This window comes from Bombina bombina, chromosome 1 (assembly GCF_027579735.1).
Source record: "Bombina bombina isolate aBomBom1 chromosome 1, aBomBom1.pri, whole genome shotgun sequence".
NCBI lineage: Eukaryota > Metazoa > Chordata > Amphibia > Anura > Bombinatoridae > Bombina > Bombina bombina.
Window position 1 is genome coordinate 191,098,561 of NC_069499.1, and position 20,747 is coordinate 191,119,307.

The window sequence follows — 20,747 nt, forward strand, 5'->3', positions numbered from 1 at the left end:
TATGTGACAGCCATCAGCCAATCACAAATGCATACACGTTTTATTCTGTGAATTCTTGCACATGCTCAGTAGGAGCTGGTGATTAAAAAAGTTTAAATATAAAAAGACTGTGCACATTTTGTTAATCAAAGTAAATTGGAAAGTTGTTTAACCCCTTGAGTGCTAACGACGGCTCTGAGCCGTTGCAAATTGTCTCAGTCAGGTGCCAACGACGGCTCAGAGCTGTCGCTAGCACTCTTCCCATCTTGAGGGAGATCTGGGGGCTCCCACCCGCTGCTACCCCGGCGATCGGGCCTGTATAGTGACAGGCATCGCCAGGGCTTCAGGTTTTGCACGGTGACGTCACGCGCAATGACCTGATGACATCACCGCCCAACTTTATTGAAAAATCACAATGACAAGTATAGGGAAAGGGGGCATGCTGCTTAGAAGCCTGCATCTCAGGCATCTAAGCAGCTACAAATCCCCAAGACCCACTGTTGGAAAGGTAATCATCTAACCTATCCAACAGTATACGTCTTGGGGATTTGAACAAAAAAAGTTAAAAATATATAAATATTTAAAAAAATGAAAAAATTTAAATCAGCTTAGCACCGAGGTGGGAAAGTGCTTAGCACTCAAAAGGGTTAAAATTGAATGCTCTATCTAAATAATGAAAGTTTAATTTTGACTTGAGTGTCCCCTTAAGGAAGATTCCATTACCTTTCTACTGAATTCACAGTGGAATTTAATATTGTAAAATAAATCCATCTTATTTTTCTTGTAGTAGCCATTTTCCTCCAATACTAAAGTTTCCTTCATGTGCTCTATCCACCCATTAATAGTAGGGGTTAATTGTGATTTACATATGAATACATTTTATGAAAGATGCTACCTACACAGTTATTTATACAGATATGTAAAACAGAAGGGACAACATTTTCTTACAAAAACTCTCTAAGGGTTCACTCTAAGGGAATCTGAGCAGTAATTTAACAAAACAACCTAAACACACACAGATCCAGAAACAAACGGATAGCACCTGCAGAGACACAAATAAGCCAGTTACAGAGAACAGATAACTCCTTTTTCAATCAGGAGAAGAGGTTGACACAGTGGAGTACAAGATAAAAAGAATTGGAGCTCCATATTGTGTTCCTCATGTCATGACATTTTCTAATATTAATTGCTTAATATAGTCCTATAATGGACTCACTGAATGATGTACAATTTACTTACCACTTTCCATCGTTCCTTGACCAGGATTCCTACACTGAGGATATCCGCCTGCTCCCCTCCTCCGCTCATTGCAGTTGGCACTGGAGCTGCTAGGCTAAGTTTGCGTCACTAGAGATCATCTGGCTCTCAGGGGTGACTTCCATTTACCCAGAGGCTACAGGGAAAAGGGAAGTGTGATCGCATTAGTGTGGAGCCACATGAACACAAGAAACAGCAGTAAAGCTAATTGCCTGAATTTCTATTAGATCTCTAAAACTGCATTATTCTGCTGCAATAAGACTTAAAAAGGAGGACAGGGATGCAGTTGTCATGATATGCTCAAAATGATGAGCTAGAAGACAAATGGTATTATTCATTAACTGCAGCTACGTCTGAGTAACCAGTAAAGAGCCATGATATACATTTTTTTAATGCATGAATGCAATTTTAACTATAAAAAAAGATGTCCGTTTTCAAGACCCCACTTTGTCCAAGCTTCTGTAGACTATGGTTGTATGCCCTGCAACATTTCCTCTTTGCTTAGGATTTATTTATTCAATGGCACACCACTCTGCTGATTTTACTGACCACCCAGCTAAAATTTAAACCAATATTGAGCTAATCTTAGATAATATTAAATAGTTTATTGTACACTAAAATTGTTATTGTTTAAAAAGATAGATTACGCCTTTACTACCCATTCCCCAGCTTTGCACAATGAACATTGATATATTAATATACTATATAACATTTAAACCTCTAAATTTCTGCCCGTTTCTAAGCCACTATTGACAGCCTCATATTACATGCTTTTGTATTTGCTTTTCACAACAGGAGACTGATAGTCCATATAGATAACATTGTATTCACAGCCAAGGAGTTATTTAAGATTTAGCACAACACAGTACTAAGGGCTCGATTTACCGAAGCTGAGGCGTACAGGGGCGCGTATACGCGCCCCCGTACGCCTCAGCTCGTCTGTGGCGGGGTGAATTTACCTGCAGGTAATCACCATTGCACATAAGCGCAATTTTGCGCTCGCGTGCAATCCCGCCCCTGCCCGCGCACAGCCAATCACGCGCGGGCAGGAGCCGTCAATCTCCTCGGTCGAACTCGACCGTGGAGATTGAATTTCGCCACCTTAGAGGTGACCGCTGCTTGATAAATTACGGCGAGCAAGTTGTTGTGAGAACTTGCAGCCGTAAGAGCTTGATAAATCGAGCCCTAAATGCGAGTCAATGGATAATAAATAAAAAGTCATGTGATCAGGAGACTGTCAGAAGATGCTTAGATACAAGGTAATTAGAGGTAAAAAAGTATATTAATATAACTGTGTTGGTTATTCAAAACTGGAGAATGGGTAATAAAGGATTATCTATCTTTTAAAACAATAACAATTCTATTATAGACTGTACCTTTAAATCGGCTTGTCAAATTATGGGATTAATATGTGTTTTCGATAGCTTAAAGTGATGGTAAATTAAACAGTTTCATAACATGTCATTAGTAAATGTATATTATTTTAAGCCAAATCGCTAAATTTTAATTCCTATCCGAACACTTTACCACTCGCTATGCAAGATAATCGCATGCCTGAAAGTTTTGTTTTTTGCTTTAAAAGGAGTGTGGTATTAGAAGACCAGGATTTAAGTAAAAATATAAGGATATACGGTATAGTAGCTAAGATTTAATTAATTAACCTACATATTAATTAAATTAATAAAGATTTCAAATCTCTTTTCAATTTATGTTGAATTTACCATCACTTTAACATTTATAAATAACAGAAAATATTATAATACAAAGTATTAATCTGCCCCCACCTGGCTGAGAACACTGGAAACTCTATCATGCATGCACAGTACAGCTTATTTCAGAGTTCACAGCAGTACAATGGAGCATAAGCGGGAATGCTTTGGCTGTCAGCCTGAATATTACTGACCTTGTACAACACAGATAATAGCCGTTTTGTCAGAGAGATTCTCAAATAATTTGGACAGGTTAAAAGGGTCAGTAAAGTCAAAATTGCATGAAAGTTACATTTTGACCTTAAAGGGACACTGAACCCAATTTTTTTCTTTCGTGATTCAGATAGAGCATGCAAATTTAAGTAACTTTCTAATTTACTCCTATTATCAATTTTTCTTCGTTCTCTTGCTTTCATTATTTGAAAAAGAAGGCATCTAAGCTATTTTATTGGTTCAGACCATGGAAAGCACTTGTTTATTGGTGGGTGAATTTATCCACCAATCAGCAAGAACAAAAAATGGCCCGGCATCTAAGCTTACATTCTTGCATTTCAAATAAAGATACCAAGAGAATGAAGAGAATTTGATAATAGGAGTAAATTAGAAAGTTGCTTAAAATTGCATGCTCTATCTGAATAACGAAAGAAAAAATTTGGGTTCAGTGTCCCTTTAATGTCCCTTTAAATATCTCAAAAGGTAAAACAATTACTATAAAAAGCAATGCACAAATCATGATAAGAATCCAAAAAGGAGGAAAAAATATAACAAAAATCTACTTTTTGGAATATTTATACAATACAGTAACAGAGACGGTAGTATTATAGAACTTTTTGCAATACTTATGGTCATACAAGAAAATTAAGTAACCATTTAAAAAAAAAACAAAAAAAAAAACATACTAATAATATATAACTAATTGTTTGCTTATCTCTGCATGTTTCAAAACTAGCAATTAGCACGTGCATACACTATGGAATCAAAACAACCATACAGTTTCATATAATTTGCTTTGATATGAAATAAATATATTTACACATTGTTTTTTTGCATGCTTTGCTAAATCGAAGATGGTTCGAATGAGCTTTAAAAGGGTCGATATGGTCAACAAAATGCCACAACAATTCAACTGTTTTGGCTGTAGGAGAAAAAAACAAAAAACATAATTTATGCTTACCTGATAAATTTATTTCTCTTGTAGTGTATCCAGTCCACGGATCATCCATTACTTATGGGATATTCTCCTTCCCAACAGTAAGTTGCAAGAGGATCACCCACAGCAGAGCTGCTATATAGCTCCTCCCCTCACTGCCATATCCAGTCATTCGACCGAAACAAGACGAGAAAGGAGAAACCATAGGGTGCAGTGGTGACTGCAGTTTAATTAAAATTTAGACCTGCCTTAAAAGGACAGGGCGGGCCGTGGACTGGATACACTACAGGAGAAATAAATTTATCAGGTAAGCATAAATTAAGTTTTCTCTTGTTAAGTGTATCCAGTCCACGGATCATCCATTACTTATGGGATACCAATACCAAAGCTAAAGTACACGGATGATGGGAGGGACAAGGCAGGATTAAACGGAAGGAACCACTGCCTGAAGAACCTTTCTCCCAAAAACAGCCTCCGAAGAAGCAAAAGTATCAAATTTGTAAAATTTTGAAAAGGTGTGAAGCGAAGACCAAGTCGCAGCCTTGCAAATCTGTTCAACAGAGGCCTCATTTTTAAAGGCCCAGGTGGAAGCCACAGCTCTAGTAGAATGAGCTGTAATCCTTTCAGGAGGCTGCTGTCCAGCAGTTTCATAGGCTAAGCGAATTATGCTCCGAAGCCAAAAGGAAAGAGAGGTTGCCGAAGCTTTTTGACCTCTCCTCTGTCCAGAGTAAACGACAAACAGGGAAGATGTTTGGTGAAAATCTTTAGTAGCTTGTAAGTAAAACTTCAAGGCACGGACTACGTCCAGATTATGTAAAAGACGTTCCTTCTTTGAAGAAGGATTAGGACACAATGATGGAACAACAATCTCTTGATTGATATTCTTGTTAGAAACCACCTTAGGTAAAAACCCAGGTTTGGTACGCAGAACTACCTTATCTGCATGAAAAATCAGATAAGGAGAATCACATTGTAAGGCCGATAGCTCAGAGACTCTTCGAGCCGAGGAAATAGCCATCAAAAACAGAACTCTCCAAGATAAAAGTTTAATATCAATGGAATGAAGGGGTTCAAACGGAACTCCCTGAAGAACTTTAAGAACCAAGTTTAAGCTCCAATGGGGAGCAACAGTTTTAAACACAGGCTTAATTCTAACCAAAGCCTGACAAAATGCCTGGACGTCTGGAACCTCTGCCAGACGTTTGTGCAAAAGAATAGACAGAGCAGAAATCTGTCCTTTTAAAGAACTAGCTGATAATCCTTTGTCCAAACCCTCTTGGAGAAAGGACAATATCCTAGGAATCTTAACCTTACTCCATGAGTAATTCTTGGATTCACACCAATAAAGATATTTACGCCATATCTTATGGTAGATTTTCCTGGTGACAGGCTTTCGTGCCTGTATTAAGGTATCAATGACTGACTCGGAGAAGCCACGCCTTGATAGAATCAAGCGTTCAATCTCCATGCAGTCAGTCTCAGAGAAATTAGATTTGGATGATTGAAAGGACCTTGTATTAGAAGGTCCTGCCTCAGAGGCAGAGTCCATGGTGGAAAGGATGACATGTCCACTAGGTCTGCATACCAGGTCCTGCGTGGTCACGCAGGCGCTATCAGAATCACCGATGCTCTCTCCTGCTTGATTTTGGCAATCAGTCGAGGGAGCAGAGGAAACGGTGGAAACACATAAGCCAGGTTGAAGAACCAAGGAGCTGCTAGAGCATCTATCAGCGTCGCTCCCGGGTCCCTGGACCTGTAACAAGGAAGCTTGGCGTTCTGGTGAGACGCCATGAGATGCAGTTCTGGTTTGCCCCAATGATGGATCAGTTGAGCAAACACCTCCGGATGGAGTTCCCACTCCCCCGGATGAAAAGTCTGTTGACTTAGAAAATCCGCCTCCCAGTTCTCTACACCTGGGATGTGGATCGCTGACAGGTGGCAAGAGTGAGACTCTGCCCAGCGAATTATCTTTGAGACTTCCAACATCGCTAGGGAACTCCTGGTTCCCCCTTGATGGTTGATGTAAGCCACAGGCGTGATGTTGTCCGACTGAAATCTGATGAACCTCAGGGTTGCTAACTGAGGCCAAGCTAGAAGAGCATTGAATATTGCTCTTAACTCCAGAATATTTATTGGGAGGAGTTTCTCCTCATGAGTCCACGATCCCTGAGCCTTCAGGGAGTTCCAGACTGCGCCCCAACCTAGAAGGCTGGCATCTGTTGTTACAATTGTCCAATCTGGCCTGCGAAAGGTCATACCCTTGGACAGATGGACCCGAGATAGCCACCAGAGAAGAGAATCTCTGTTCTCTTGATCCAGATTTAGTAGAGGGGACAAATCTGAGTAATCCCCATTCCACTGACTGAGCATGCATAATTGCAGCGGTCTGAGATGCAGGCGCGCAAATGGCACTATGTCCATTGCCGCTACCATTAAGCCGATTACTTCCATGCACTGAGCCACTGACGGACGTGGAATGGAATGAAGGATATGGCAAGCATTTAGAAGTTTTGATAACCTGGACTCCGTCAGGTAAATTTTCATCTCTACAGAATCTATAAGAGTCCCTAGGAAGGTGACTCTTGTGAGTGGGGATAGAGAACTCTTTTCCACGTTCACTTTCCACCCATGCGACCTCAGAAATGCCAGAACTATCTCTGTATGAGACTTGGCAAATTGAAAGCTTGACGCCTGTATCAGGATGTCGTCTAGATACGGAGCCACCGCTATGCCTCGCGGTCTTAGAACCGCCAGAAGTGAGCCCAGCACCTTTGTAAAAATTCTTGGGGCTGTGGCCAACCCGAAGGGAAGAGCTACAAATTGGTAATGCGTGTCTAGAAAGGCAAACCTTAGGAACCGATGATGATCTTTGTGAATCGGTATGTGAAGGTAGGCATCCTTTAAGTCCACTGTGGTCATGTACTGACCCTCTTGGATCATGGGTAGGATGGTCCGAATAGTTTCCATTTTGAATGATGGAACTCTGAGGAATTTGTTTAAGATTTTTAGATCCAAGATTGGTCTGAAGGTTCCCTCTTTCTTGGGAACCACAAACAGATTTGAATAAAACCCCTGTCTCTGTTCCGTCCGCGGAACTGGATGGATCACTCCCATTACTAGGAGGTCTTGCACACAGCTTAGGAATGCCTCTTTCTTTATCTGGTTTGCTGATAACCTTGAAAGATGAAATCTCCCTTGTGGAGGAGAAGCTTTGAAGTCCAGAAGATATCCCTGAGATATGATCTCCAACACCCAGGGATCCTGAACATCTCTTGCCCACGCCTGGGCGAAGAGAGAAAGTCTGCCCCCCACTAGATCCGTTTCCGGATAGGGGGCCGTTCCTTCATGCTGTCTTGGGGGCAAGCAGCAGGTTTTCTGGCCTGCTTGCCCTTGTTGCAGGACTGGTTAGGTCCTGAGGAAGGGTATGACCCTTGCCTCCAGTAATGTCAGCAATAATTTCCTTCAAGCCAGGCCCGAATAAGGTCTGCCCCTTGAAAGGAATGTTGAGTAACTTAGACTTTGAAGTCCCGTCAGCTGACCAGGATTTAAGCCATAGCGCCCTACGCGCCTGGATGGCTAATCCGGAATTCTTAGCCGTTAGTTTAGTCAAATGAACAATGGCATCAGAAACAAATGAATTAGCTAGCTTAAGCGTTCTAAGATTGTCAATAATTTCCTCCAATGGAGCTGTATGGATAGCCTCTTCCAGGGCCTCAAACCAGAATGCCGCCGCAGCAGTGACAGGCGCAATGCATACAAGGGGCTGCAAAATAAAACCTTGTTGAATAAAAATTTTCTTAAGGTAACCCTCCAATTTTTTATCCATTGGATCTGAAAAAGCACAACTGTTCTCAACCGGGATAGTGGTACGCTTTGCTAAAGTAGAAACTGCTCCCTCCACCTTAGGGACCGTCTGCCATAAGTCCCGTGTAGTGGCGTCTATTGGAAACATTTTTCTAAATATAGGAGGTCGGGAAAAGGGCACACCGGGTCTATCCCACTCCTTGCTAATAATTTCTGTAAGCCTTTTAGGTATAGGAAAAACGTCAGTACACACCGGCATCGCATAGTATCTATCCAGCCTACACAATTTCTCTGGAATTGCAACTGTGTTACGGTCATTCAGAGCAGCTAATACCTCCCCAAGCAATACACGGAGGTCCTCAAGCTTAAATTTAAAATTAGAAATCTCTGAATCAGGTTTCCCCGAGTCGGAGATGTCACCCACAGAATGAAGCTCTCCGTCCTCATGTTCTGCATACTGTGACGCAGTATCAGACATGGCTCTTACAGCATTTGCGCGCTCGGTATCTCTCCTAACCCCAGAGCTATCGCGCTTGACTCTTAATTCAGGCAATCTAGATAATACCTCTGACAGGGTATTATTCATGATTGCAGCCATGTCCTGCAAGGTAATCGCTATGGGCGTCCCTGATGTAATTGGCGCCATAATAGCGTGCGTCCCCTGAGCGGGAGGCGAAGGGTCTGACACGTGGGGAGAGTTAGTCGGCATAACTTCCCCCCTCGACAGAACCCTCTGGTGATAATTCTTTTATAGATAAAGACTGATCTTTACTGTTTAAGGTGAAATCAATACATTTAGTACACATTCTCCTATGGGGCTCCACCATGGCTTTCAAACATAATGAACAAGTAGGTTCCTCTGTATCAGACATGTTTAAACAGACTAGAAATGAGACTAGCAAGCTTGGAAAACACTTAAAGGCGCAGTAACGTTTTTTATGATAAAGTAATTTTTATTATTTTGTAACAAAGGCATAACAGACAAAGTGTGAAACAAAAGATGAATCAAAATAAATCAAGAGAACAAACATCTTGGTTCTCTAACGTTACATAGTAATAAAAACAATGCAAAATACAAATCAATAAATCGCTCAATTACTGAGTTATAGCATGTAGGGTCGCTCTTACAGGAGAACTTGAATAGTGTCATGCGTTGAGGGACAATAGTCCTTTTAATATAAATTCTCATGTTTGAGCTAAAATTCAAGTTGTTTAGTGCATTTTTATGAAGCTGTAAGGCCCACATTAGTTGCATATTACCAAGGTAAAGGTCATCTAGATAAAGTATTAGTGAAAGAGGAAAAAAGTAAGGTAAAGTAAGGAGAGAAAGAGAGATGGGGTGTAGAGAGGGGAACAACTCCTGACCATTCTGCTCCAGTTTGTGAAAAGATTTATTTTATGTAGGGTTAATATGACTCCCAGTTATCCGTGTTATACCTATCGTTTCTGGGGACTCCATGTACCTGAGGGTGGGGCCCCTTAAGTGAGGGGTTCTATCCTATTAGACTAATGTGTTAAGACCCATTATTTAATATCCAGTAATACCATACTTTCTGGAAGGTTTCTTGGGTATCCAGGAGAAATGCTGCCTGTTCTGACATATTATAAAAGAATTTAATTTTGTGTTGGATTTCGTCCCAGGAAGGGGCACACTCCCTCCAGTGACGGGCTATACAGATCCTCGTGGCGGTGCATGTTATCCTGATAAACAAATTAATATGTTTGTTAAATTCTTTAAGCCTAACATGGAGCAGTGCTTGTTCCATGGTAAGTCTAATGGGGCTGTCTAGAGTAGAGCTTAAGAACCTAGATAGTCGGTTCCATACCCTATGTGAATAGGTGCAGTCCCACCACATGTGTTTATAGTCCCCCACCTCCCCACAGCCTCTGTAACAAAGTCTGGATCTATCTTTGGAAGAGTGTGAGGTTATCAGCGGTGTTAGATACCAACGGAAGTTGGTTTTAATGCAGTTTTCCCACATGTCTGCACTCAACAATCCCTTTCCTGCACTAGAGAGGGTGATATACCAAACTTGGACCTCCATTTCCTTGTTGATATCCTTTTCCCATTTAATTTGTAAAGAGGATTTGGAGTTGTCTGACGCTAGTTGAATTGCCTGGTAAAGCCTGGAGATAGTGTTCTTGGGTCTGGATGAGGAGCTGCATATGTTTTCTAGTGTAGAGAGTAAGTTTTTGGTTATGAGTGGTAAGAGGGGGTGAATTATGGAAGTTAGCTGCAAGTAAAGGAACCATTCTAGTTTGATTGGCTGTAATTTTTCTTGTAGTTGTGTGTAGCTCATCATTTTGCCTCCTACTATAATGTCAGCGATTCTATAAAGTCCTCTGTTTTCCCATTTTTTGATGATGGGAACCAGTTCATGCCTAACTAGGCTAGTAAGTGTGGCTTTAACTGAGTGTATAGGGAGTAGAGCCAGGGAGGTGGTTAGCTTGGACCATTGCTTGATCATAAAATCTATTATTGGGTGTTCGTGTTGTGTCTTGCTAAGGCACCGTTTAGGGTCCCAAAGAATCAAGTCGCGTGGGATAATTCCTGCAATATCTGACTCAAGCTGCGTCCAAACAATGTCCTTGTCTGGGTCATTAAGAAGAGCTGTCTGCGCCAGTCTAGCTGCCTGAAAATAGTGTTTAAGATTTGGGGCCCCCACCCCCCCCAACTGTCTGTTTCTGGAGAGGACTGCCGAAGGGATCCTAGCTTTTTTGTTCCCCCTAATGAAATTGATTATATGTCTTTGGAGGTCGTCTAAGTCTGGGGCTGGTATTCTGATTGGCAAGGTGCGAAATAAATATAGGATCCTTGGTAATATCATCATTTTGATTGCCGACAGTCTACCAAACCATGAAAATCTTAGCTTACTCCATCTATTTAGGTCTTGTTTAATAGATTTGTACAAAGGGGGGTAATTTACGTTATATAAAGTCTTTGAGCTTGTGGTTAGATTAATCCCCAAGTATCTGAGAAAGTGTTTGGCCCATTTAAATTCAAAGTTAGCTTCTATTAGCTTTTTGGTGTGTTCCGGTAGATGTATAGGTAGTGCTTCACACTTCTCAAGGTTAATTTTATAGCCTGATATGGTGGAGAAGGATTCAAGGGTTTGGTAGAGGTTCGGGAGTGTTATCATTGGTCGTGACAGAGAGAGGAGGACATCGTCTGCAAAAAAGTGTGAGTTTATACTCCTTCTGCTTTATTTTAATACCGGTAATATCGGGAGATCTTCTAATGTGTTGGGCCAGGGGTTCTATGCACAGAGCAAACAGTAATGGAGATAGGGGGCAGCCCTGACGGGTCCCATTAAGGACTGCGAAATTTTCGGATTGGTGGCCCATAGCTCTCACGCTTGCTGAGGGAGTGGAATATATATTTTGAATTGCGCTCATGAATTCTCCAGATATGCCTATTTTAGTTAATACTGCCTGCATATATGTCCAATCAACTCTATCAAACGCCTTCTCTGCATCCAAAGAGAGGAGCAGAGAAGGCGTTTTTGTTTCATGTATATAGTCAATTAGGGACACCATTCTCCTGACGTTGTCTGGTGCTTCTCTATTTTGAATGAAGCCCACTTGGTCTGGGTGGACCAGCTTGGGAAGTAGGGGTTTGATTCGATTAGCTAGAATTTTTGTGAAAATCTTGAGGTCCTGGTTTATGAGGGATATTGGCCTATAGTTTTGGCACAATGTCTTATCTTTACCTGGTTTCGGAAGTACTATAATTTTAGCATTTAACAATTCAGATGGGATCTTATGGCCTTTTAGGATAGAATTACAGAATTGTACGATGTGTTTAGTGAGAGTTGGTTTGAATTGTTTGTAATAGTCCCCTGGGAACCCATCAGGGCCAGCCGCCTTGCCTGGTTTTAAATCTTTAAGGACCCCGAGGACCTCTCTGTCAGTAATGTCTGCGTTCAAGGAGTCTAGTTCTTGTTTGCTTATCTTGGGCAATGCCGCCTCCTCTAGGAAGGTGTCCAGGGAGTTCCGAATGGTTTCTGTTCTAGTTACTTTCTGACCGTCATACAGGGAGCCATAGTATGTCGCGAATGAGGCGACTATGTCTTTGGGGTTTGACGTTAGGACCCCCTGAGAGTTATATAGGGCAGGGATTGACATGTCTCTAGTTCTATTTCTAATTTTATAGGCCATGAATTTGTCTGGTTTGTTTGCGTAAAGAAAATATTTAGATTGAAGTCTAAGCCCTGCTCTAGATGATCGGTCAGAAAGCATTTTGTCGAGTGCTTGTCTTTTGTCTAGAAGTGATTTATAAAGGCTAGGTGATCCAGATAGTTTGTGACGTTTTTCTAGGTTAGCTATGTCGTGTTGTAGTGAGTCAACAAGAGCCTTCGCTTTACGTTTGGCATGTGACTTCATTTGAATCAATACTCCTCTTATAACTGATTTGTGCGCTGCCCACACCTGTATGGGGTTGTTTATTGTGTTCAGGTTGAGGTTCCAGTATTCCTCCATGTGTTTGAGAACTGTCTCTTTATGGTTTGGGAATTTTAATGATAAGGGGTCAAATGACCAGCTTTTAGTATTATTGTATGGGAGAATCCCTTTCATCTTTAGAGAGACTATTGAGTGGTCGGACCACACACATGGGTGAATAGAGGAAGACACTAGATTTGCTGTCAGTATCTGGCTTGAAAAAATATAATCTAAGCGGAAGTATTTGTGGTGTGCTGTGGAATAAAATGTGTGGTCATCTGTGATGCCATAAAGGGCCTTCCATGTGTCTAGCAAGTTGTGTCCTGCCAAGGTGTTAAGGATGGAGAGAGTATTTTTATTCATTCTGTGTTGGGCAGTTGTGAGAGGGGTGTTTGGAGATTGGGTCTGAGTGTGTAGAGAGACATTAAAGTCACCCGCTAAAAAAATTCTAGTTGCATTCCAGCTAGTGAGGAGGTAGGATAGATTAGTAAAGAACTGCTCTTGGTGCTCATTTGGGGCGTAAACATTACAGAAGATTATTTCTGTTTCATTGATAGTGCCTTTAATGATGAGGAATCTACCTTCCTTGTCTATAATGGAATCAGTGTGGTGAAAGTTTAGGGAGGAGTGAAGGAGTATAGATACCCCTCTTTTTTCTGATTAACCGTCGAATGGTAGTGTAGAGGGAATTGTTTCTCCCAATATTTCGGAATCTGAGAGGTCATGAAGTGGGTCTCTTGTAAAAATATAACATTAGCCCCTAGGAGTTTGTATTGTGACATAGCCTTCCTTCTCTTTATGTCTGAATTTAGGCCTCTCACATTGTGTGAGACTAGTGTAATGTTGGTACTAGCCATCTAATCGTTTGATTGGTGTCCTAGACTTATTATGTAGTGGAGCATTTGCAATTACCTGACCCTTCATGTGGGACTTATCTGAATTTGATAGGTCCAGGATTCCTATACGAGTGGCTACCCAGCTTCTACTTGACCGGAGCATCTGTGGTCGTTTTAGGAGTGAGGGTGAGAAGAAGAAAAGGGGGGTGGAAGAGGAGAAATTCTGACAGAGAAAGAGGAAAAAGAAATACAACAGGTTAATCATATTGAATGGTACATTTTTAGCTCTTATTGTTAAACCTGGAATAAATAACAAGAAAATTATTACTTGGCTAAACATGAAAAACATCTTTTCGGGGGACCTTGAGTCCGAGGAGGCGTCACCTATCCACCCTCTTAGTATCTAAAGTAAACATATCAATAGAGGTTTCCCTGAAAATATAGTGCTAACGATATAAACATAAACATAAATTCCGGCCTTCCCGTCTCCAGTGCCTTGGCCCCTAAAGAACCTTAATAAGATTTGGCCCCTATAGACTAAGCTAGGTTCCGGCCTAACAGTAAACAAGGGAGCGTCTTTAAACCATAACATTACTGATGTAAGGCAGCCACTGGTTTTAGTTGGGGAGCATGTGAGGTTAATCATCTCGCCCCACAATCTAGGATTTCACAGATGAGATCAAGGAAGCTAGTTCCCAACTGTTCTTATTGAGCCCGTCAAGAGTTTTTAGGTTTCTTTGTGGGGATTCTTGCCCACTGAGATCTTTGAGACTTCATGGGTATCCTCTGTGGTTTCGGTATTTCAGTGGATGATGAGGGACCCTGAATAAGGGGAATTTCTAGATCTAGTGCTTCACAAATGTCTGGGATCCCCTCAGCATCTCTGATTGTCAGTAGCTTATTGTCCTTTGAAATGTGGAGAGCGAATGGGTATCCCCACCTGTATTGGATCTGATTTTTCCTTAAGAGAGTCGTGAGAGGTCTCAGAGCTCCCCTTCTTTGTAAAGTTCTGTTACTGAGATCCTGGAAAAAGTGCACTACATTGCCCCTAAATTTGAAGGTAGGTTTGTTTTGCTGCATCCCTGAGGATCTTGTCTTTTTCAGGAAATCTTAGGAAGGCCACAATTACATCCCTGGGTGGGAGATCTGCTCTAGGCTTAGGCTTGAGTGCTCTGTGAGCTCTTTCCACTTCGATTTCAGTGGACGTGTCCATTCCTGTAATTGCACAAAACAGTTGGTGAAGGTATGAGGGTAGGTCTGATGGTGTTACAGATTCTGGAATACCTTTGAGACGGATGTTGCAACGTCTACTTCTATTCTCCATATCCTCCAACTTGTCTAGTAGTTCATTTACTACCTGCTGTTGTTGGGATGTCTGCTGGACTGCCATCTCTACATCCTCTATGATGTTGTCGTTGTTTTCTTCCAGAGATTCGACCCTTGCTCCCAGATCTGACATATCTTTCTTGATATCATTTAGGCTCTCATTCATAGAAGTGTGCATGGCGTCCATTTTAGCCCATAATTTGTCAAAGCTGCTGGTGATATCTTGTTTGGACACCAGTAGGTGTAAATCAGCTCTAGTCAGAGGTGTGTTATCATCTATATGATTAGCCTCTGGTGGAGTGGCTTCAGTAGATGTCCTGGTCTCAGTGCTTTGCTCAGCTGTGTTGTCACTCTGCGTGTTCTTGAAGTAAGATGTAACTGGAGTGTTTTTCCCCCTCCTCCTTTCTCTGGTTTGTTCAGCCTCCTTGCCGCCATTTTGGTGTTCTTGACTAGATATTCCTGTATGAGGTTGACTTTGGGAGATATAAGAAGGTTGATATCAGAATAGTTATAGTTCTTTAATTCTCTTGGGTTTAAATTATGTAGTGAAAACAACTTTGTGCGGTGATAACCGTAGCCACTAGATGTCAGTCTTGCACTAGAGATGAATAGTTGCTGAGAGATCCAAAGTCCTCTATATACAATAACGCCTTTAAACCACTAGATGGCAAGCTTGGATAAGAAATAAAAAGGTGCTGATAGAAATTAAATCTTCTGTGTGTTATATTTCTGTTGGCCACAAGATGGCAGACATGTGTTAGAAATAAACTGTTGTGCTGAAAAAAACAAGCATGGCTTATTGTTGAGAAAACACAAAACTTTCAAAAGATGGCAGTACTGTTGTAGGTTCCCTTAAAGTTTGCACTTTTCTGTGACTATTTCAGGATCTAGTAATGTGGTATGATTTATGTTGGGTTCAAGATGATGGTAACTGACTTTTAATAAATGCTTTGAAGTGTTGGAGAGGATTATGACCGAAGTTAAATCCAGAAGGTAGACGTATAAATACTGGTCTTTGTAAGGGTTGCCACGTGGAGAGTGTTATACTTCCATGAGCTGCTAAGTGACCGATGTTATGCTTTCTGAATCTAATAAGGGTGTTGTGAAGTTGTGGCTTCCCCTATATAACGCTTTGTCCCTGGGTTTGCACTTGTTCCCTTTAGGGCTATAATGAGAGTGAGTTTGGGTGTTCTTTGCTTATGGCCGTTGTGCCCATCATGGCCCTGCTGACTGTGCGTCTCCTATAGATTGATCTGGGGGCTGTTAGAGTGGCGGTGTGTGGAGCGGTGCCAAGTTACATACTCACGCTCCCAAGGTAAAGTGTCTCTGCAGTCTTTCAAGTTGCTTCCCAGCGTTAGTCGTCTGTGTCGTTTCGCTGAAGCACTGGAGCAGCTTGTGGGCTGAGGGAAGATGGCGGCAACGGCCGGATGTTTGCGCTTCTGAACTGGAGCTATAGTTGTATAATTGGGGTATAAAAATATGCGTTCCCCGAGCACCGTATGTTCATGGTGCTAAGTGACCACATTATAGCTCTCTAAGGTCGGTTTTGTGCGGGTGGTGGCAAATCTCCTCAGTCTGGTTTGCGGAGCTCTATGGAGAAGCTTCCATCTTGGTTGTAGGCAAACTCCGCCCCGCAGTAACGTTTTTTATATTGCTTGTAAGCTTGTTTTAAGAAAAACAAAATTTTGTCCAAATTTGAAATAACAGTGAAAAAAGGCAGTTACACTAACGAAATTTTTACAGTGTATGTAACAAGTTAGCAGAGCATTGCACCCACTTGCAAATGGATGATTAACCCCTTAATACCAAAACCGGAATAACAAATGACAAAAACGTTTTTTAAACAGTCACAACAACTGCCACAGCTCTACTGTGGCTTTTTACCTCCCTCAATACGACTTTTGAAGCCTTTTGAGCCCTTCAGAGAAGTCCTGGAACATGCAGGAAGAAGCTGGATGTCTGCGTCTGTAATTTTTGCTGCGCAAAAAAGCGCTAAAATAGGCCCCTCCCACTCATATTACAACAGTGGAAAGCCTCAACGAACTGTTTCTAGGCAAAATTCAAGCCATGTGGAAAAAACTAGGCCCAATAAGTTTTATCACCAAACATATATAAAAAACGATTAAACATGCCAGCAAACGTTTTAAAATACACTTTTATAAGAGTATGTATCTCTATTAATAAGCCTGATACCAGTCGCTATCACTGCATTTAAGGCTTTACTTACATTACTTCGGTATCAGCAGCATTTTCTAGCAAATTCCATCCCTAGAAAAATATTTTAACTGCACATACCTTATTGCAGGAAAACCTGCATGCTATTCCCCCTCTGAAGTTACCTCACTCCTCAGAATGTGTGAGAACAAAAAAGGATCTTAGTTACTTCTGCTAAGATCATAGAAAACGCAGGCAGATTCTTCTTCTAAATACTGCCTGAGATAAACAGTACACTCCGGTACCATTTAAAAATAACAAACTTTTGATTGAAGAAATAAACTAAGTATAAAACACCACAGTCCTCTTACGACCTCCATCTTTGTTGAGAGTTGCAAGAGAATGACTGGATATGGCAGTGAGGGGAGGAGCTATATAGCAGCTCTGCTGTGGGTGATCCTCTTGCAACTTCCTGTTGGGAAGGAGAATATCCCATAAGTAATGGATGATCCGTGGACTGGATACACTTAACAAGAGAAATATATGCTTACCTAATAAATTATTTTCTTTCCTGACATGGAGAGTACACAAATCCATTTACTTACTAGTGGGAATTCAACTCCTGGCCACCAGGTGGAGGCAAAAAACACCCCAGCAAGGCTTTAAGTATCCTCCCACTTCCCACAACCCCTAGTCAATCGGCCGAGGGAATAAGGAAATAGAAGAGGACATAAAGGGTATATAGGTGCCTGAAGTTTTGAGATAGACAAAAACAATATAAGCCATCTAAAAACTATGAAAAGGGCGGGTCGTGGACTCTCCATACCAGGAAAGAAAATAATCTATCAGGTAAGTATAATTTTCTTTTTTCTTTCCAATGGCATGTAGGAGTCCACAAATCCATTCAATTACTAGTGGAAAACAATACCCAAGCTAGAGGACACAGAATGGAAGGCTAAATGTCCAGCTGTCTCATAAGCTAATCGATTAACACTTCTCAACCAAAAAGGAAGTAGCAGAAGTGACCGTCTGAACCTTACCAAGATAAAAAAAAAACAAAAAGGGCAGTAAAGCATAGATGCCTGCCTATAGAATTTCTGAACATGCACAACCTCCAGGTTGTGCAACAGACGTTCCCTCTGAGAAAGAGCATCAGGATAGAACGAAGAGATAACCATCTTCTAATTGATATTGCAGTCCGACACTACCTTAGGAAGAAATCCCAAAATTAGTACGAAGGATCGCCTTACCCACATGAAAAATAATGTAATGAGATCACACTGCAGAGCCAAAAACTCAATAACTCTGCAAACAGAAGGAATATTGAGAAGAAACAAAATTAAATATCCACAGAGAGCATAGGCTCAAACTTAGCCTGCTGCAGACCCTAAAAACAACACAGGCCTGATTCTGATCAAGGAAAGAACATCTACTATGTCTGCCAGACATATAATCGAAAGATCGACCTAACAGAGATCTGATTCTTCAGAGACTGCCTGACAAACCTTTCTCCATACCCTCCTGGAGAAAAGACAGAAAGCGGGGAAACCACATCCTACTCCAAGAGAAAACCCCAAGATTCGCACCATAAAGGTATTTACATCACACCTTATGGAAAATTCTGTGAGATACCGGCTTACGAACTCGAAGCAAGGAAGCAACAACCTTATCTGAAAACAACACGCCTAGAATATAATAGGCTTTCAATCTCCAAGCAGTCAGCTTTGGAAAAACTAGGAAGTAGGAAGAAACCTTGAGTTAGAAGGTCCTTCCCTCAGCGAAAAATTTCCACATGGAAAAGGACAACCTCAAGGAGCAGAGGTAAGTCCTAAAGAAGGTCTACAAATTGTAAGGGATAGTCCAGAAAGGCAAACCACAGGAAGTGTAATGTTCCGTGTGACATACGGGTCCTTCAGGTCTATGATAGACCTGACTTGACCCTACTGAACTAAAAGGAGAAAAGAAACAGAAAGTCGTCATTTTGGAAGACAGAACACTGAAAAATTGGAGAGACCTTTGAAGTGTAAAATGGATTGAAAAGTTTCCTCTTTCTTGGAACCACAAAGAAGCTGGAATAGATCCTAGACCTTGTTCCGACAGAGGAACTGGAACAATCACTCCTAGAGAGGCAAAATCCTTCACATAGTTTAAGAAGGCCCCTCCAGTATCCGATGTGCAGACAAGCTAGACAGGGGAAATCTGCCTCTGGAAGGACAAGATTAGATTCCTATCCCTATTTCTGGGATACTACTTCCACTGCCCAATGGAACTAGGACGTTGCAAACCCAAGCCTACTGGAAGAAGGAAACCTCTTCCTCACTTGATCCATGCTTGGATCGGGAGCAGACCCTTCATGCTGATTTATTCTCAGAGGAAGGCTTCTTGGATTGCTGACCCTATTCCAAGGCAGTTTAGACTTGCATTAGGTCCTGACTTGCTCAGGTTTAGAAGAGGAGGATTCGGTCACGAATAACACTTCTCTAGAAAACTGAATTGAAATTTCTTGCCCTACCAGATCAAACCCGGAAAACTCTCAGTTACAAAGCCTCGTACTTAACCACTGTGCTATTTGAGCAGCACCTTTGTGACCCTAGGGACTACACTTCTAGACAAGAGGAAGTAAGGCCCTATTTGCACCTAGAAAAGAACACAGCCAAACCAGGACCAAGTCTTAGACCTGGATGAAACATCAGCTGTAGCTACCGGGAAATAAATATATTAGAAATTGAAAACCATAAAGTTCGCAGACATTTGCAATTGTCACCTCAATATTAGGGGAAAAAACTATTGTATTGTTATAATTAAATAATATAACAGAAACAATAGATTAGTGTCCTAAAATCACTAATGAAAACTTGAGACCATACATGTCATAAACAATAGACATCACCTCAATATGAGGGTGGATAAAAGAAGTGTTCTTAAAAAAAAATAAAAAATACTAAAAAGATGATATACGTGTTGAAATAAGAATCCTTCATAAAAAAAAGGATAATAAACATGCAATGGGTAAAAAGGAAGACTCTCAATATGAGAGAGAGTCCCTGTACAAAACAAAGTAACATAAAAACTAAGACATATATTATATATGCTAAAGATAGATTAAAAAAATTATCAACATATCAGAGACTTAAGACACTTAGAAAACCAAGTGTTTTATAACCAACAGAGCAGAAATCTCCAACTATCGAAAATATTTGAAGTAGATAACTTACACAAATTCTAAATACTTTAAATTTTTAAGAATATGCATCAAAAAGGACTCAAATAATAAAGGTGCCAAAAGCTTAGGGTCCCTCTTAAAGAGCAAGTGCCCTGAGTGAGGCCTGAACTCACGACCTTCAGATTATGAGACTGACGCTATACCTACCTACTGCGCTAACAAGGTACAGCTTTGCTAGGTGGGCCAGATAACCACTAAGCTACAACAGCCTTGTGAGCCCTATTTAAACAAATGACAAGTTAAGAAAGAGCCTTTATAAGACCTCTGCTTCCTAACCTCTACATCATGTCTGATGTTGATTATTTGAACTTCATTTACATTGACAGCCACCAGATGGCGGCCAATACCAGCTAACACATTATGTGTAGGAGAAAAACCTATGTAATATCAGACATTAATCTGTCACAGAAATTAATAAAGACATCCAACCCCAGCAGTTGGAAATAAACCAATAGGCAAGATATATAGTCAATATTCAAAATTGTGCATAATTAAATTTCTGATGCAAAAGCAACTGCAGCCCTGCAGAAAACTATACATCTCCCAAGACTTAGAAAAAACTTGCTTAGTCTAAAAAATATATCCCTATAAGGAAATTAAGAGCGCATCAGCTAACTCACGCAGAATAAGGCTCTATAACAAGGGGGGGGGAATGTAACCCCACATAAGGAGAACTGTTTAACGGATCCTAAATTTCCCTCCTCAATAAGGGATGGGAAAGGCTGTGCAAAAAACCCTTACCGGAGAGGGGTCATGAAGTGTCAGCCTAGTACTATAACAGCGTGCGGCTGTCTCAGATTTCTTTAAGAAGAGAAGAAAACCGCCGCTCCAGGGAGGGAGATCTAAGCCCAGCATGTAAAAGACTTCAC

The 20,747-nt window shown here is 41.2% G+C and overlaps 1 protein-coding gene across 1 annotated transcript in view; it reads right to left on the bottom strand.

Moving 5' to 3' along the window:
* Nucleotides 1-20,747, bottom strand: part of TTBK2 (tau tubulin kinase 2) — a 384,453-nt gene that overhangs the window by 304,360 nt on the left and 59,346 nt on the right. Inside the window, exon 2 of the mRNA XM_053697795.1 lies at nt 1,219-1,372. Coding sequence (XP_053553770.1) covers nt 1,219-1,287 — 69 coding nt within the window. The 5' untranslated portion in view covers nt 1,288-1,372. The remainder of the gene's footprint in view (nt 1-1,218; nt 1,373-20,747) is intronic.